The 17030-nt window shown below is 53.7% G+C and overlaps 1 protein-coding gene across 1 annotated transcript in view; it reads left to right on the top strand.

Annotated features, from left to right (window-relative positions):
• The window catches only part of CSMD1 (CUB and Sushi multiple domains 1), a 1001626-nt gene that overhangs the window by 907540 nt on the left and 77056 nt on the right, over positions 1-17030 (top strand). The window contains exons 40-42 of the mRNA XM_081129106.1: positions 1019-1135; positions 6479-6688; positions 12222-12410. Of these exons, the coding sequence (XP_080985232.1) occupies positions 1019-1135; positions 6479-6688; positions 12222-12410 (516 nt within the window). The remainder of the gene's footprint in view (positions 1-1018; positions 1136-6478; positions 6689-12221; positions 12411-17030) is intronic.

Raw genomic sequence — 17030 nt, 5'->3', positions numbered from 1 at the left:
GTGCCCGGAGGAAAATAAAACTAAGCTGAACCATTGGAACAACCCAGAGTCCGCCTTTGTGAGTCTCGCCCAGGCAACACTGCATGTCAGGCTGCGTTCAGGATTTTGTGCATTTACGGGGGGACAGCGTTCCTTGGTGACCCATATTTTTGTGTGTGTGAAGGTGACTTCTTGGTAAAAAAATAAATGTCTAGACTCTCCGGTCACCTAACAAGTTGAAGGTATTTGTGTGGGGGTTTGAAACTCCCAGGCTGGCCGGCCAGTGCGGCTCAGCGGTTGAGCGTTGACCTAGGATCCAGGAGATCGGGGTTCGATTCCCGGTCAGGGCACAGGCCCGGGCTGCGGGCTGCAGCTGATCAGTGACTCTCGTCATTGATGTTTCTCTCTCTCCCTCTCCCTTCCTCTCTCTGAAATCAATAAAGATGTGTTTTTTAAAAAAAAGAAACTCCCAGGCTCACCTGTAAGGGAACCAGGTCCGACCTCTGGGGCGGCCCCTCCCCGCCTGCCCCACACACTCCATCGCTCTCCTGGTGTAGTTTTAAACGCAGAACTCTCCCTTAGATTTGGGGATTTAATATTTTAAACCTCAAAATGAAATTCTCTCAGTCAAATATGCGGCACGGCGGGCAGTCCGGGTTATGTGAGATGTTTCATCTGCACGGTCACCCTGTGTTACCCAGATATCACTCATTTTTACCTTTTATATAAACACCTCGCCTATTAACAATGGCGAAGACACACCCCCTTCCCTAACGCCCGCTCGCCCTTCGTTCCTAACGAGGCTCAGAGACGGCCCAGAGCGCGTCCCAGGAGCGAGGACCGACCCGGGATGGAAAGGTGTCCGTGGCGGTTGTTCACCTGGTTGCTTCGGGTTAACCCCAGCTGGGGGGTGTTGGGACTAGAAATTCATACGGAGGTGATAGGTACCTACCAGCTCTTGAAAAGCTCAAGGCCTGGTGATTAAAATGAACAGCCCTGATGAAGACGACTGACATCAAAACCGTTGTCCCCTCTCCAGCGATGTGTGGAGGGACCCTGAGCGGCGTGGGGGGCGTGATCCTGAGCCCCGGCTTCCCCGGCGCCTACCCCAACAACCTGGACTGCACCTGGAGGATCGCCCTGCCCGTGGGCTACGGTGAGTGAAACGGGGGTTCCCCGCAATTCTCCGTCGGCTCCATCTCAGCAGGAAGTCAGCTGAGTTAAAAACGCACCTTTTCTGTCCACGTGACGGTGTCTGTGACTCAGCCCGGGGACAGATGTAGAGGAAGCTTGGTCAGAGCGACTGGGAGAGCAGGGGGTTATTGGGGACATCGATCGGGCCCTGCAACCCTCTCCAGGGCAGGCCGGCCACCCGAGGGTGACACCGCGGGCGCTCGGGGGGCCCAGGGCGGCACCCCCCCAGCTCCACGATCAACCTCCTCGCTCCTAATCCTGCCTCTAGAACCCGCCCACGCAATTCAGCAACAGTCAGTGTGTATGGTAAACAGTTCTAAGGCTTTTTCGGGTTTTGGCACATGATCTATCATTTTAAAATTAAATATTGTCTTGATTTCTGTTTATGAAAGTGGCTCCGTATAACATTTAGCTTTGACCGTTCAGGTCATTCCTCCTAAAGAATTCCTGACTTTAGGGGCCGTGTCCCTAACGGCTCGCGTGGCTCCCTCAGGAGCGCGGCCTTGGGGAAAGCGTCATTTCCCACCCTGCCCGCCCGGCGGTTGCCTTGGCGTCAGGCCATCAGCTGGGGTTTTCCCACCTCTGATTTTTCTAGGAGCAGCACCGTGTGCAGGGCTGTCGGGTTAGACACCGTGTCCTGGGACAGAGTCGTTGGGGCTTGTGTACTAAGTAATTTTCGCCAGTGAAACGTTGCAAAAGATTAATGAACAGGAGCAAAAACAGGCGTCGCTGCCCTGGAAGAAGGTCGTATTTTTAAAGAGTTTTCAAGCTTTGCCTCGAGACCCTGTGCCCGGCGGCAGGTGAAGCTGTTCCGTGGAAGGGAAGGGAGGGGACAGCGGCCAGGAGGGAAAATGGGCAGCAGGCTGGGTAGGCAGTGGTCAGGTGTGAGGACGCGGACGTGCTGTGGACAGACGCCCAGCGTTAGCCCAGAGAAGGCAGGGGCCAGAAGGCACCCCCGGGTGAGGCCCTGCCCACTGCTCTGCCGGGGGCCACCCAGAGGGCAGAGATTTCACAGGGGGGCAGCAGCTCTGTGTTGCTCCCAGGCTTTTAGTTTAGTTTCGTTTTTTAATCATAAATTCAGAGCAGAGGCGGTAATTCTGCCCTGTGCTCGATGGCGCCGAGGCCTGGGAAGGGCTGCAGCCGGGTCGTGTCCTCCCTTGGGGTCCTGAGGACCCGGCCGTGGCCGGCACATCGCCTGGAGCAGGCGCCAGGGGCTGGGTGGGAGATGCACAGATATGTTTGTGTTTTTCTTTTTAAAGTATCGCTGACATGCGATGTCATAGGATACTCAGATGCCCGACCGAGCGACCGGGCATCTACCTGCCTTACCAGGCGATCACCCGGTGAGTCCGGTGACGCCTGTCCCCACACGGTCACTACAGTGCGGTGCACGGCCCCGCCCTGCACGTTGCGTCCCTGACGCAGCCACTGACCGCTGGAGGTTTGTGCTTCTCACTCTCGGTCACCGTTTCCCCCCTCCCCTGGGGACCGTGTGTCTGTCTTCCGTGTCTGTGAGTCTGTCTCTGTGTTTTCATTGGTGAGATTCCCTCACTTCCTCATGTCAACCCCCCCCAGGCCAGGGCGGCGGGGACCCAGGCTTCCCCGCGTCCCCGCCCTGACCGCTGCGGTCACTGGTCACTTACCTGATAAGCCCGCGGCCGGCGGGCAGCACAAACCCCTGGGGGGGGGGCGTCGCTGACAGTCGCCGCTCTCAGCAGCCAAACCCAGTCCTCCGGTGACCCTGCTGTTTCCCTCCCTTTACACAGCTGGCTGCCGGGTGTGTTGATTTGGGATGAGCCCGATCGACTCGGAATTCCTGTCTCTATTTTCTGGGAAATTTCTCAAGGCGTAGTTAACAGAAATGCAGCCAGATTTCGTCTGCTTAGCTGTCACCTTTCGTACTTACAAACCAGGGCACTAACCCTGCCTCCTCGCCGCCCAAGGTGACCTTCCCCTGGAGCATCTAGAAGCCTCGGGCGGGCGTAGAAGCTTCTCTAGAATATTCCCTGAGTTCTAGGCTATTCGCCCTTGTGCCTGTTTTGCGCGCGTGTGTGTTTGTTTTTACACGCAGAAGACGCACACCCGAGCAATGAGTATTCAGACATCCCCTGAACTACTAAACAAGGGTTAGGCTCGGGAGCCGCGGTCACACGAGCACGCAGGGTTTTGTCGGAGTCCAAGGTCACACACCCGGGAGGGACACTCCCTTTTCCACCTGTAAGGACAGCAGGCCACCGGCCATGCGCTGTGGCTCCGCCCGAGAGGGGCAGGCACGTCCCTGTCCTTGTACAACCGCGTTTCCCAGTGTCTGTGAGACAGCAACAGGGCGGCTGGGTGACGCTCGGCTCCAATCCCGTCCCGCTGGCTCCGCGACGTCACACTGGGCGCCGCGCGCTGGAAGTTAGACGGCTGAGTGATTCCGTTCGAGCCGGATGAGGGCCGGCTCTGCCCCGTGTCCTGATGGGCGCGGGCGGCTTGATAGCTGTGGACACTTTATCCCGCTTAAAATATTAATTTAGTTCATAATATCGCAGTTGTCACAATTCCCTTTCCATTTTCAGTTTAATTCCGAATCAGGAAAGGCCCTGTTCCCTGTTTCCTACGCGTTCGAGGCCCGGCCGTCTTTAATATTTGTACCCGCCCCCCCCCCACGCCCGCGATCGGCGGGCTGTCTCCTTTCTTTCTCAACTGTGTCGTCCTATGAATTTCAAAATGTAATCTGATAAATAATCTGAAGTCTGCACACCTGGGATGAACCCATTTTAAGCCATTTCCCTGATATTTGGTTTTATACCCAAAAGTGGAAAGTGTGGTAGGTGCTGGGCCCCTGCCCTGGTCTCCCTCCCGTCCTTCGGGTGCTGTTTGCACCGGGACGGAAATGTCAGTGATGCAGCAGCTGGTTTTGGTTGTTTTCGGGTCCGTGTCTCATTCTAGCTGCTGGCGGCAAACGTGGTGGGCGTTTAGGAGACTGGAGGCCACAGGGGTTTAGGGGCCTGGACAGTCACACGCACATACACATACGCACACACGTGCACACACACATGCACACATACCTGCACACACATGCACACGCACACAGAATGATTTGTTAGAGTTTACTAGTAACAGCGCTCTCTTTTATCAGATCTGTGGACCATGCTTAAAAGAAAACTGTATTTTTAATTCATCACCTGGTGAGGAACTAAATTGGATTCTGATGTGTAGCTTCCCAACGGCCGAGTGTCCACCCGTCACAGCTGTGGGGGGACAGGTGGGAACTGAGGGGCTGAGGGGGCCACTGGCCCTCTTTCCTCCCTCCCCTCCCCTTCTCCTCTCCCCCCTCCAACCTCTCAACCTCTCTCTCTCTCTCTCTCTTTCCTGCATCCAAATTTCTTTTGTCCAAACATATTTGCTGGAATTGAGAAGAAAATTAACAGCTCATTGTTGGCATTCAAAGAAGAAAAATATTAGATATTTTAAAACATTTATAGAGTTTAAGTTTACAGAGCTGCTGCGTATTGGGTGTGTGCCGTGCCTCCGTTAGCGTCCCCGGGCCCTGCAGACCGGGACCCGCCTCCCTGGGCCGCGCCTGCGCTCGCCTGTCGGGCTGGAGGATGCGTATGGGTTGAATTCCACGTTCTGGTTGACATTCAAGGCCCTTCTCTCCTCCCAGGCGGTTCCTTCTGCCCTCTGCTTCCTTGGCTTCCCCTGAACGGTTCCACGCTCTGCTCTGCTTTTCCTTCCTCTCCCAGCCGGGGCCGAACACTTTTAAGGCAAAAGAGTTTTCTCCAAGGACTGGAGAACCTTCACCTCATGAGACTGTTGGTCTTGTCGGGGGCGTTGCAGCTGAGCCAGCGCAGGGGGGGTGTGTCCCCCCGGGGTGTTCATGACGCTGCGCCCCCTCCCCGCTGCCGCGGGCGTCACCCTCCCCTCCCTGGGCCTTGGTTTGCTCACCTGGAACGTCCTGACGACAGCAGTTCCCCTTCCTGGGGAACCGGGAGGGAAGATCTGGTTGGCGAGTTGCCTCCCGAGCGGGGTGGTTGGGCCTGCCCTACGCCCGACCAGCAAGACCCGCGTTTGCTCTTTCCTTCCTCGCAGAGATTCCTGCATCTGATGGAGCCGGTGGTTTTGGATGACTTTGCATTTCATTGAGCAGGTTTAGATGTCCCTTCCCCCCCGCTGTTGACATGAGGGTCTCTTCTTCCTTTGTCTCCGAGTCTGGCCAGGGCGACTGTTTCCCATCAACAGGGGCTACGTGCGCTTTTCGTTTCCCTGCACCCGCGCCCGAGTGGGTAACCGTGGAAGCATTACCTCTAGTTCTCCAACCTCGGAAACAAGCGTGTTGGCTGAACAGTGACATCGAAGCTCTTATCTACCGAGAGCAGGAGAGGAGCACAGAGCAAAGCTCTTCTCAGGCGTGGGCAGGATAATCTGTAAGAGCTGTTGACCTCTTAGTCGGGGCTGTACAAACCCAAATTAATTGCCTGGGTTTATGTAAAAACGGCTGCCTTCGGAATTCTCTCTAAACTGCTTACGTGATTAAAGTACTTCAGACGCAGCGGTCACGTAAATGTTCAAAAATGCCACAGCCCCACAGTTCGGACGTTGCTTTGCTTCTGAATTATCCGCTGTAGCTTATCTTGTGCACACGTCCACGTGCCCCGGCCCCATGGGTCATCCGAGTGTCTCAGGCTGTTGACCGGTGCCGGGCTGTTAGGCTGAGTTGTGAGAGTTACGGCGGGTTTATTGGTTCGGTTTCTTGCAAACACCAGTGACTTGCTTTGCCTGCAAAACACAGTTGAAAGAATCCCTTGCTAAAGGAGCAAAGCTCTGTGCAGTGGATGGGCCATTTAAAAGCCACTTGGAGAGTTCTTTGCATTTATGTTCAGACCTGCGCCAGCCCCTGCCTTGGTGAAGCTGTAACCCACCTCCTGGGTAAACTGACAGTTACCACCTCGTGTTCATGGTGATATTAGAGCGGCAGCCAGACGGAATCACAGCCACAGGCACGAGACCCGGTCAGCGCTCTAAGAATGACACCCATGTGTCTCCGCACTGACCTGCTGGCGCTGTTCCTGTCTCACGGAGAAGCCGGCTCAGGGGCATCAGTTGCATAGATAAAGGTCACACAGCTCCTGGGTGGTAGGGGTGGAATTGGACCAAGGTCGCTCGTAATCCAGAGTGAGTGAGTGGCCCCTTCCCTGCCCCGTCTGCCTCCTGGAGGGACAGTGTTTGGGGCCACTAATAAAATGCAGTCACTTTGGATAAACGTCAATTTTACAAATTTTGATATTAACATTCACTTATTGTGCACATTTCCTCACAGGGGCACATATTCAGTTCCTGAACTTTTCCACGGAGGCCAATCACGACTACCTGGAGATCCAGAACGGACCCTACCACACGAGCCCCACGATCGGGCAGTTCAGCGGCCCCGACCTGCCCCCCGCGCTGCTGAGCACCACGCACGAGACCCTCGTCCGCTTCTACAGCGACCACTCCCAGAACCGGCCGGGGTTCAAGCTGGCCTACCAAGGTGAGGCACCCAGCAAGTTCAGAGGCACTTCTCGCGGGTGAATTGTGCCCGATGTAAACCCCCCGATCGGTGGAAAGCTGGTTCGACTGGACTCGTTTTCAGAGGAGGGCTCTGCCGAGGGGTGGGGGGGTCACTGCTGTTCTCGTCCCAGCAGGAAGGACACGGACACCAGGGCCACAGTCAGCCGCGCACAGCCACAGCCCCACCCACCCTCTCTCACTGCCCTGTGGCCACAGAGCTTCACCCTCACACCGTCTTCTCACTGGGCACGTGTCCTCTTAGCCACATGGGGGTCTCGTGTCCCCGGGATGGCCGTGCCGGGGGCCCTTCATCTCGGAAGTGGGTCGGGCGGTGTCGCCCACGTCCTGACGTCTTCTCAGCCTAAAATAATGGCCCTATGTGCTCTTTCCGTCATATTCCAATTAAGCCGGAAAAAAACTCAGGGAATGCACTGTGTTCTTTCTTAAACTATCAAAATATGAGGCCTCCATGAAAAGTTTGGATCGGCCATTATAGCGTTTTTGACATGTGAAAAAGTTCAAAATTTTCATTTCCTACAAAATAACTAACTGGCCTTTTCTTGAACGTTGTTAAATCAAATGAAGTTGAAAATGTCAGAAGTAGGGCCTTTTCCTTTTAACCCGGCTACGTCGCCTCTTTTCTTTAATTTCATAGGCCGCCCTCAAAATAGAGCTTTAATAGTCCCGTGAGGTGATCACTCCCTAAGGTATATACGTGTCTAATCACGATGCTACCCACCTGAAGCTAATGTTGCATCAGCTGTGATTGGAAAGTTAATTTTTAAAAATAATTTAACAAATTTGAGAATATAGTACACACATCTTAAAAATAAAAATGATGTTGAAAAAAATCTCATGAGAGTTTTGTTTGCCATGTAATTTTAAAACTGTATTTTATCTTACATAATAACATCTAACCTCCATAGTTTCAAAAAATGTTTGTTTTACTTCTCTTGATATTTTTTAGATAAGGTTACTAAGGCCATGTCTACCTAGTTCCAAAGTTACGGATTAGTTGAATACAAAAATAATAGTCTAAACACAAAACCCCACAAAAGGCCTGTGTTGGAATCATCTAGACCGGAGTCATACAGTTACTGCGATGGGTTAGCAAAATATTAATATTTTTAAACTGTCAACATTTGGAATTAGATTTCACATAATTGGTGAAATATCCACAGATCCGCTTTCCTGTTTTCTCTTGCAATGTCAGAACCTGGAAATATCTGTCCAGCATTCCCCCTGGGGACAGCCCCTGAAGCGTCAGCCTGGCCGCTTCTTTCAAAGGAGGAAACGTTGGATTAAAGTTTCCCTTGGCTTCCTGCCGCCTTGGCCTCCGCTTGGCCTTTGGGCACCTGGACCAGGGAGTCCCCGTCTAGACCAAACATCTGCTTAGCTGAGTGAATGTTTTACTTACTTGACACATGACTCTAAGTTTAAGTATCCACATTAAAAAAAACCCTAAATAATATATTCTTATAATGGGTAATTAATTTGCTGTAACTGAGAGAGATAAAAATAAAATAAAAAAGGAGAATATGAATTTGAGGCATTGTAATTTCTCACGGGGTATCATTTCTGACAGGGATGAAGCTTAATTGGATAGTTTATCATTTTACAAAATTTAAAAACTGGGAAAATGACACACCTGGGATCCGTATGTCACACCGGAATTCCCAGGTTCCCCTGCAGATTTATAAGTTAAGCGCGTAATGAATAACTCATAGGAAAGTGCATAAATCATGCAGAGAATCCCTGTCATTCTCAGCGGTGTCTGTGTCGTACCTCTTCCTCCCCGACCTTGTCATTTATTTATGGCCGTGTGGAGGTCAGAGACGTTACGCGCAGACGTAGCTGTCGTGAAGTCAAATGATTCCTCAGAGCTGGAGGAATGAAGTCCACGAACCGTGCTCAATAAAATCGAGTTCATGCACCTTCTTTCTAACTCGGGAACTGGAAAGCGGGTGACAGAATGGAGATTTTTATCAACTAATTAGACCTGCGTCAGAAAATATAATGAATATTACACAGATGGCTACATGATCCCATCGGCTGTCACATCAGGCACCTGAAATTTAAACACGGCTTGAGATTGATAGATGGGATAATAGATATTTTCCTAGGTACAAACAAAGGAGCCCCGGGCAAGGCGAAGGTCTGTGTTAACTGACACAGGTGGTATTGGCAGGGGCTTATGGGTACAGAGATTTTTTTTATACTAGTTTCAAAATTGTGGCATATTCGGAATTTCAGTGGCTCTCTTTACTTCTTGGTTTTTTGTAACTTGACACTTGGAGAAATTGAACATTTATCTTCCTGCCTCCCACCCTCTCCCCGTCTCTGTCTCCTTGCTGTGTTACGGGCGTAATTGCTCACTGCTGAGAAGCGTAGAGACGGTGCCAAGGGCCTTGGCCGTCGGCGGTGAAAGGTGGTCTTTTTATCAGAGGTCCTTCCACTCTTTTGCTTTCCCTCTGCTGTATGTGCAAAGTGCCTTTAAAAACAAAAACAAGAAAACCACACAAAACATAGCAGGGGCTGTGAATCTCCGTAGTCATTCCCTCAATCGGAAAACTGTTGAATTTTTAGTGGAACGAGTCTCTGAGCAAAGGGGAGCCGGTCTGTAGACACCAGCATCTCCCCTAAAGGAGAGGCAGTTAAACTGCCTCCGTGTGCAGGGAGCCACGGAAGGGCCTCCACCTGTTCCCACGGACACGCCTGTAACGCGCACCTGACCTGGACGTGCCCCCAAGCGGTCCCCCTCCTTCCTTCCAGCGACGGTCTGAGCCACTTCTTACCTGGAAGACTGAGGACGGGCTGGCCGCACTCACCCGGGGTGGGTCTGCCTCGGCCCGAGGCCCTGTACACACGGGTCTGTGCACAGAAAAATGCTTTAAACAGCTGCGCCGACTCCCGTCCCCTTGAGCGTACCCTTTCCCAGCGTGGAAAAGGCCCCGGGAGCGGTGATTCCTGCTCTAGACTGAGAGGCGAGTGTCCAAATCCTAAAAGTTGGCCACTTCCCTCCCTGCGATGATGGGGGTTTGCTGAGTCAAGTAAAACTCTCAGCACCTCTTTCCCTCAGGAGACCGACGCCTCCGGACCTAAAGCGACCAGACGGTGCACGTCGCAGGTGCGCCTCCGGGTCGCTGGAGCCTCAGGCGCCCGCCTCCCGGTGGAGATTCTCTGCCTGCTTTTTTTTTTTTTTTGCTTTTTTTTTTTTTATAATTTTTATTTTTGTTTAAAGTATTACAGATGTCCCTTTTTCTCCCCAATGACCCTTCCCCCCCCCGTTCCTTCCCCCTCCCCAGTCCCTCTCCCCACCATTGTCCGTGTCCTTGGGTTGTGCATATATGCACATAAATTCTTTGGTTACTCTCTCCTGCTTCTTAATCTGGCCTCTCCAAGCTTCCAGAGCCGTGCAGGGAGCAGGCGCTGAGTCTGGGTGGGGGTCCGTAGCCTCCATGAGTCCACTGGTTCCTTTGGACCTAAGGTTCTCCACAGTGTAGAAGCTCTTGTCCAAAAGGACAGCCGGGCACTTAATCCTTGGCTGGTCGAAGCGCAAGACGCTCTTGTAGCCACAGCTACGAGCAAGCAGCTTGGTTACGCACCCCAGCCGAGCCTTCGGGGAGTCCGGAGAGCCTGGGCCTCCATCAGTACTTGCTGGGATCGAGGCGTTAACAGCGCCGATGCAGGACATTCAGGCAGAGAATCTGTCTGAAGGTGGGACCCGGATCAGAGCCTGTTGCAGAGGAAGGTGACAGCCGACCTTGTCGTTAGAGGGAAATGGCTGGGCTGGGAAGCTGGTGCATGTAGGTATGTGCATGTCGCAGGAATCCTGAGGACGTGTATGTGTTCGGATGCTACCTGGGCCCAGATTCATTTTTTTATGGAGAGGGGAGCCAAGGACTGGGGGGGCTTCAAGGTTGTAGGCAGGGCAGACGTGGAGCCAAACTGCAGCCACTTTTCCCTGCACCCAGGCAGAGCCTGGACGTGTGGTGTGTCAAACGCTGTCTCACAGGACAGCTCATCAGGAATCCCTGCTCACGTGACATTGTATGTAATGCGTGTGGTAGCTCACGCTGGTCTCGGTACCCAGGGCGCCGCTAAATGAGGAGCGGAACCCTCCAAGGAAGACAAGGGATGCTGAGCGTAGGTGCATTTGGCTGCCTCCATGGAAACCAGCCATCATTTTTTATAGTTTTTTAAAAGTTTTATTAGCGGTTGTATTTGATGTATCAGAGGACTCATTTCTGGAGCCGAGTTTATTGTGTTTCAAGCAAGACAAGACTGAGAGCAGAGGGCTGATTTCATTCTAAAAGCGCATAAGAAGGAAGGAAACCTGTTGATGGCCGAAGTGCAGTGTGGGACTCTGCTCTTTGGGGACTCAGGGCCATAGAGCAATTTCTGACTCAGCATCTAGTGGGGATTCGCACCGCGTGCTGGGGCTCTGCTGGGCCGGCCGCCTGGCCTGGCTTTCAGGGAAAGGCTTCTATGGCCTTCAGTGGGGGCGGCCCTGGGAGAGGCGGGGGCCTTGCTGTGTGTTTGCCAGGTTGGCCTAAGGAGGAGGACAAGGGCCTGGAGAAAAGGAGTGTGCGTGTGTATGAGTGTGCACCTGGGTGTGCTATGTGAGCGTGCATGTGTGTATACCTGTGTACATGTGTGTGATGTGTGATGTGCTTGTGTGCGCATTTATGATGTGTGTGCATGGTTATGGATGTGTGTGTGTACATGTGGTGTGTTTGTGTACTTTTATATATATGCATGCTTACGTGTGTGTACATGGTATGTGCACTTGTGGTGTTTGTGCATCTGCATTTGTGCCTGCATACGTGTGCACATGTGTTTGTGTGTATGTGTATGTATGAGAGAGATAAACATATACTTTACAAAGTGGTCCCGGATATTTCCAGTACCCACCTGGCACCATATGGAGTTACTACAATATTATTGACTGTCTTTCCATTGCTGTACTTTACATCCTGTAACTATTTCCCAACTACCAATTTGTACGTCTCAATCCCGTCCCCAATTGTACAGTTAAAAAATAAAGAAAATGGAATAAACCTATTTTATTTGCACTGAACATTAAATAAATAAAACATCTAATTAGAAGCACTTGGATCAGAGTACCAGGATAATTTTCTTATAAATCAGAAGGGAATTGTTAGGCCCATGTCCACCAGACATTCTTTCAGGCCTTTTATTATCATCTGTCTTTATTAAATGCATCTTATATACTTTTTTACAAGGTAAACATTATCAAACTTATTTTTGGAATGTGTTATATTACTTCTAAAGCACATGGTAAGTATAAAATGTAAATTGTTATAACCCTACTACTACTACTACTAATTATTGTTTTACTTAGCATGACAGCTGGCAGCTTGGAAAATCTATATTTTTTAAAACATATCTCAAAGTTCATCTTAAGAAGCTAAATGGAACCCTGTTCCTCCTCTGAATCCCAGAGTAACTTACCGTCTTGTTCACAAGCTTGGTCCTGTTGTGTATTTCAGCCTACGAGCTCCAGAACTGCCCGGACCCCCCTGCCTTTCAGAACGGCTACATGGTCAACTCCGACTACAGTGTGGGGCAGTCCATCTCTTTTGAGTGCTATCCCGGGTACATTTTAATCGGCCACCCTGTCCTCACCTGCCAGCACGGGATCGACAGAAACTGGAACCACCCGTTTCCTAGGTGTGACGGTAGGTCAGTCATTCTTCTTGGGAGACATTTAGCTTTTCTTGTGTATAATGGCACATTAAATATTAAATGAACATATTCAAATATTTATTAATTGGTTCAACAAATATTTATTAGAATCTATCATGCCAGACTGATTCTGCTCAGTATTTAGGAATATGTCGTATGCCAGTAAGTGGAAAAAAAGATGAATAAATAGTCCTTGCCCCCAAGGAAATGACTGGGATATGGAAATAGTAAATGCAAGTAGTTGTCATGCAAAATCAGACTCAAGCAGGCTGTTCTGATGAGTCTCAGGTACAGAAGATGGCGTTTGCGTGGGAAGTGATGGGAAATGTTTAGCTTTACTGTGGCTTCTTCAAATGGTGAGATGAGAGGCGGAAAGGGTGATTGTTAATTTTACCCTAGATATCTTTTACTGCTAAACTTCTACAATAATCGTAAACTGTAGAAAACTGGTTTCATTTTTGTACTGGGACGTGTATCATGCACACGGTTTTGCTTCTCAGAGCTGGAGACCGTCCCAGGGAGAAGAAATGGTCTAAGCAAAGACAGTGTGTGGGACCCTCTTAGGGGAGATAAAGTGCTGGCGTCCAGTAGGGCAGCCGTGCCCGGTGGTGGGCTTCCTGGGGCTGCAGGAATCAGGCTGGGGCGGGGCCGGGCGGGAGGTGGGGGATCTGCGTTCCTGGAACGCCCTGTTCTGAGCGGGAATCACTTCTCTGCACCTTCTGTTGGCTGCCTGATTGTTATGGTAACTTGGGAATTTCTGCAATATCAAGTTAAAGCAAATAGGTCAAGTACTTTGTTCTTGAACAACACATATCAAATAGAAAAGTTACTGTAAACCTAATATTTCAACATTATAAACACAACAGCTCTGAATGAAAACTAATGAAAATACCAACTCCGTGGACCTTTGAAATGTTAAATATTTATGTCCCATGGTGCAAAGGAGAATGGTGTCTAGCTGAGTTTGAATTTCTACTGAAGAAGGGAAAAAAAATCAATGGACTCTTTAAATGCTATTTTTCATCTGTATTTTTTCATTCTACACCATTATAAAAACAACTATAAAGTATTCCTTAGCTGTACTTTAAAAATTATCTTAGCCTAATACGTATTCACTAATTTAAAATTACTTAATAGTGTAATGCAAATTTAATATAGCATTTTAAAATTATTTTTTAAAACTAAGAATGCAAGTTGAATATGTGGTGGGTTTTTTATTATTAAAACACTTAAAAACCTTTCATCCTATTCCCCATTTAAACATTTATATATTTATGTGCACAAATTGCTTTGAATTGTCAGGATTAAAACCTTTTTCTACTTGCAAGTTCTGCTAAAACCTTTTGTATTCATACGTAAACGGAAGACTTCTTGGCTGATAAAAGAAATAGAATTAAGTTTCTAATTAGATTCCGTTGCTTGTTCAAGTCCAGTTTTCCAACATGGAAATGCTCTGGCTTAGGATTGTTTGGGGAGCTCGAGGGTAACTCTGTGCATCTCTTCCGATGCAGCTTGAAGGAGCCGCCACTTCTGTACCCGCAGCAGGGTGTGTAATACTTTATATGCACAGCGGCACCTCGGTTTTCGAACGTGTCTGTGGACGAACATTTCGGTTCATGAACACCCTAAACCTGGAAGTAAATGCTTCGGTTTTCGAACACCCCTCGGAAGTCGAACGTGCCAAGCGGCTTCCGCTGAGGGCAGGATCCTGAGGCCCCGCCGTCAGCTGTGGATCCCTCGGTTTTTGACCGTTTCAGAGCTTGAACGGTTTCCGGAGCGGACCATGTTCGAAAACCGAGGCACCGCTGTAAGGCCACCCAGACGTGGCCCAGCTGGGAGGCTGAGGTCCCCCTGCACCCCAGGCCCCGCCGCGAGTGACGGGGGCTGCCCAAAGCCGCCGAGCTGGACGGCTCCCGGGGCTCACGGGACCCGGGCTGCTGGCGCAGGTTGGGGTCTGCAGCAGGGAAAGGGCGCCTCCAAGTCGGCGGGGGAAGCGGGGGGTCGCGTCCAGGAGGCGCACCGCCCAGAGCTGACCCGGGACGACAGGCAGGCGGCACCACCCTGGGCGGCCCCGGGCCTGTGCCCAGAGTACTCACGGCGCCTGAGCTCGGACAGACGGACTGACAGGTCATCCAGGGGCTGGGGTCAGCTTCCAGACCAACCGCGATTCCGCTGTGGCTGCCCGGCCTGGGCTGGTGGGCGTGGCTGGAACCGGCCTGGGCTGGTGGGCGTGGCCAGCATCATCCTTTCCCCTGGTGGGCGTGGCCGGGCCCAGCCTGGGGGTAGTGGGCGTGGCCAGCCTCATCCTTCCCCTGGTGGGCGTGGCCGGGCCCAGCCTGGGAGTAGTGGGCGTGGCCAGCCTCGTCCTTCCCCTGGTGGGCGTGGCCAGCCTCGTCCTTCCCCTGGTGGGCGTGGCCGGCCTCATCCTTCCCCTGGTGGGCGTGGCCGAGCCCGCCTGGGCTGGTGGGCGTGGCCGGGCCCAGCCTGGGGATAGTGGGCGTGGCCAGCCTCGTCCTTCAGCTGGTGGGTGTGGCTGGTCCCCAGCCTAGGCTGGTGGGCGTGGCCAGCCGTATCCTTCCCCTGGTGGGCGTGGCTGTCCTCATCCTTCCCCTGGTGGGCGTGGCCGAGCCCGCCTGGGCTGGTGGGCGTGGCCGGGCCCAGCCTGGGGGTAGTGGGCGTGGCCAGCCTCGTCCTTCAGCTGGTGGGTGTGGCTGGTCCCCAGCCTAGGCTGGTGGGCGTGGCCAGCCGTATCCTTCCCCTGGTGGGCGTGGCTGCCCTCATCCTTCCCCCTGGTGGGCGTGGCCGGCCTCCTCCTTCCCCTGGTGGGCGTGGCCGACCCGCCTGGGCTGGTGGGCGTGGCCACGCCGTGAAGCCGAGCGTGGTGTCAGGTGGGGGGAACGACCTCCCCGAGTCCCGGCGCTGACAGCCCTCGGGGAGGCCGGCGGCTCGCTGCACGGGCACCTTCGCCAGGCTCCACCCCCAGGGTCGTAAGCGGCGTAAAACATGAAGACGTGAGACTCACCTAAAACTACGTCATACACATTTTCTAAGCACCATCCAATGTGTTTACTGTCCTCCATATTGGATTAAATTCAGAAAACTAAGCAGAGGGCATGATTTTAAAGCAAACGTTATTTCATTCTTTGAAGGTATGTTTCCAAAAACATATATAATGAAAAGTGTTTTTTCCTGAGACTCGTGGTCTGTTCAGAAATCCGCTAGTGTTTGGGCCACAGGGACGCCCCTCAGGGGCAGATGGCGGCCGATTACCCAGCACCCCCCGCTCCTCAGGGACAGAGAGCTCCAGATTACCCAGCGCCCCCTGCTCCTCAGGCACCCGATTACCCAGCAACCCCCGCTCCTCAGGCACCTGATTACCCAGCGCCCCCCGCTCCCCGGGGGCCCTGTTACCCAGCGTCCCGCCGGCACGGGCGTCGCGAGCCGCGGGTGGGTTCGGCCCGGCGGGCGGGCGGGCGGCTGCCCCGAGGAGCCCCGGAGGGAGCGCAGAGAGAAGCGGGCGCCGAGCAGCTGCGGGGCTTTCACTAGAAGCGGGCGGGCAGACGGGGTCCACGCGCTGCCCCTCAGGGCCGCCTGCGCGGGGCGGTGGGCGCGTCGGGGCTCGGGACGCCCGTCTCGCCAGGAGCAGCGCACGGAGGTCCCGGTTCCCCAGCGGCCGGGCGCCAAGGCCCCGAGGCCGACGCCGCCCCCCCCCCGCGGGGACGCGCGTAGCTGTTCCGGGCGGAGACGCGGGGCGGCCTGCGCCTCGGGTCAGGCCCCAAGGCAGGTAGGACGCGGTGGGGCCCGGGCGGGCCGCGGGGCCGGGCCAGGGCGGGAGCAGCTGCTCAGCGACCGGCTGCTGAGGACGGGAGACGGCGCGGCGCATAGCTGGCGCGAGGGACCCGCTGGGAGGGTCGCGGCCCGCGGGCAGGGCCGAGCGCCCAGGGCACCGCAGGCCCCGGTCGGGCCCGGGCCGGTCGGGCTCGACCCCCGCGGGCGCGGGCGGTCAGGACCCCTCACCCACGCCGCCCGCCCGCCCGCCCTCTAGAGTTAAGGCGGAACGAAGCACGGTGTTCGTCCATCTGGAGTCGCGGTGGAGCGAGCGGAGCCATCAGCAGAGCCTCCCCTGGAGGCCCGCGGACGGGAAGCGCTGGAGCCCGCGGGCAGGGCGGCGGCCGGGGCGCCAACCCTCCCCGTGCCCCGCGCCCCACGCCCCGCGCGGCCTCTGCGGGGGGCTCTGAGCGCTGCGCGCTCCGCTTTCCTGGGCTGTTGGCCAAACCTCGATGCCCAGCCCCCCTTCAGCCACGTCGGGGACTCGTCCCAGGGTCTCCGCGGACCCCCGCTGAGTCGCCGGACCCCAGCCGGGGCCAGCCTGTCCACGCGCCCGCGTCCTCCGCGGCCGGCAGGGCCCTGCGCGGTTATTCCGCACGCACTGCTGTGGCTGTGCCGTCGTCATTTTTCACGGTTATGGGGCTTTTATTTTTAATTTTTTTTCATGTATTTTGGCCTGTTCATCCCACTTAAATGCTCCCCCTTTTGTGGCACAGGTCCCTAAAAGCCACGCAGGGTTCACGCTGGAAGCACCCACAGCGCTTCCGTTGGCTCGTCGTCCGATT

Source organism: Miniopterus schreibersii (genome assembly GCF_964146895.1).
Source record: "Miniopterus schreibersii genome assembly, chromosome: 2".
In the NCBI taxonomy this organism is placed as follows: Eukaryota; Metazoa; Chordata; class Mammalia; order Chiroptera; family Miniopteridae; genus Miniopterus; species Miniopterus schreibersii.
This window is presented reverse-complemented; position numbering and strand designations above follow the sequence as displayed.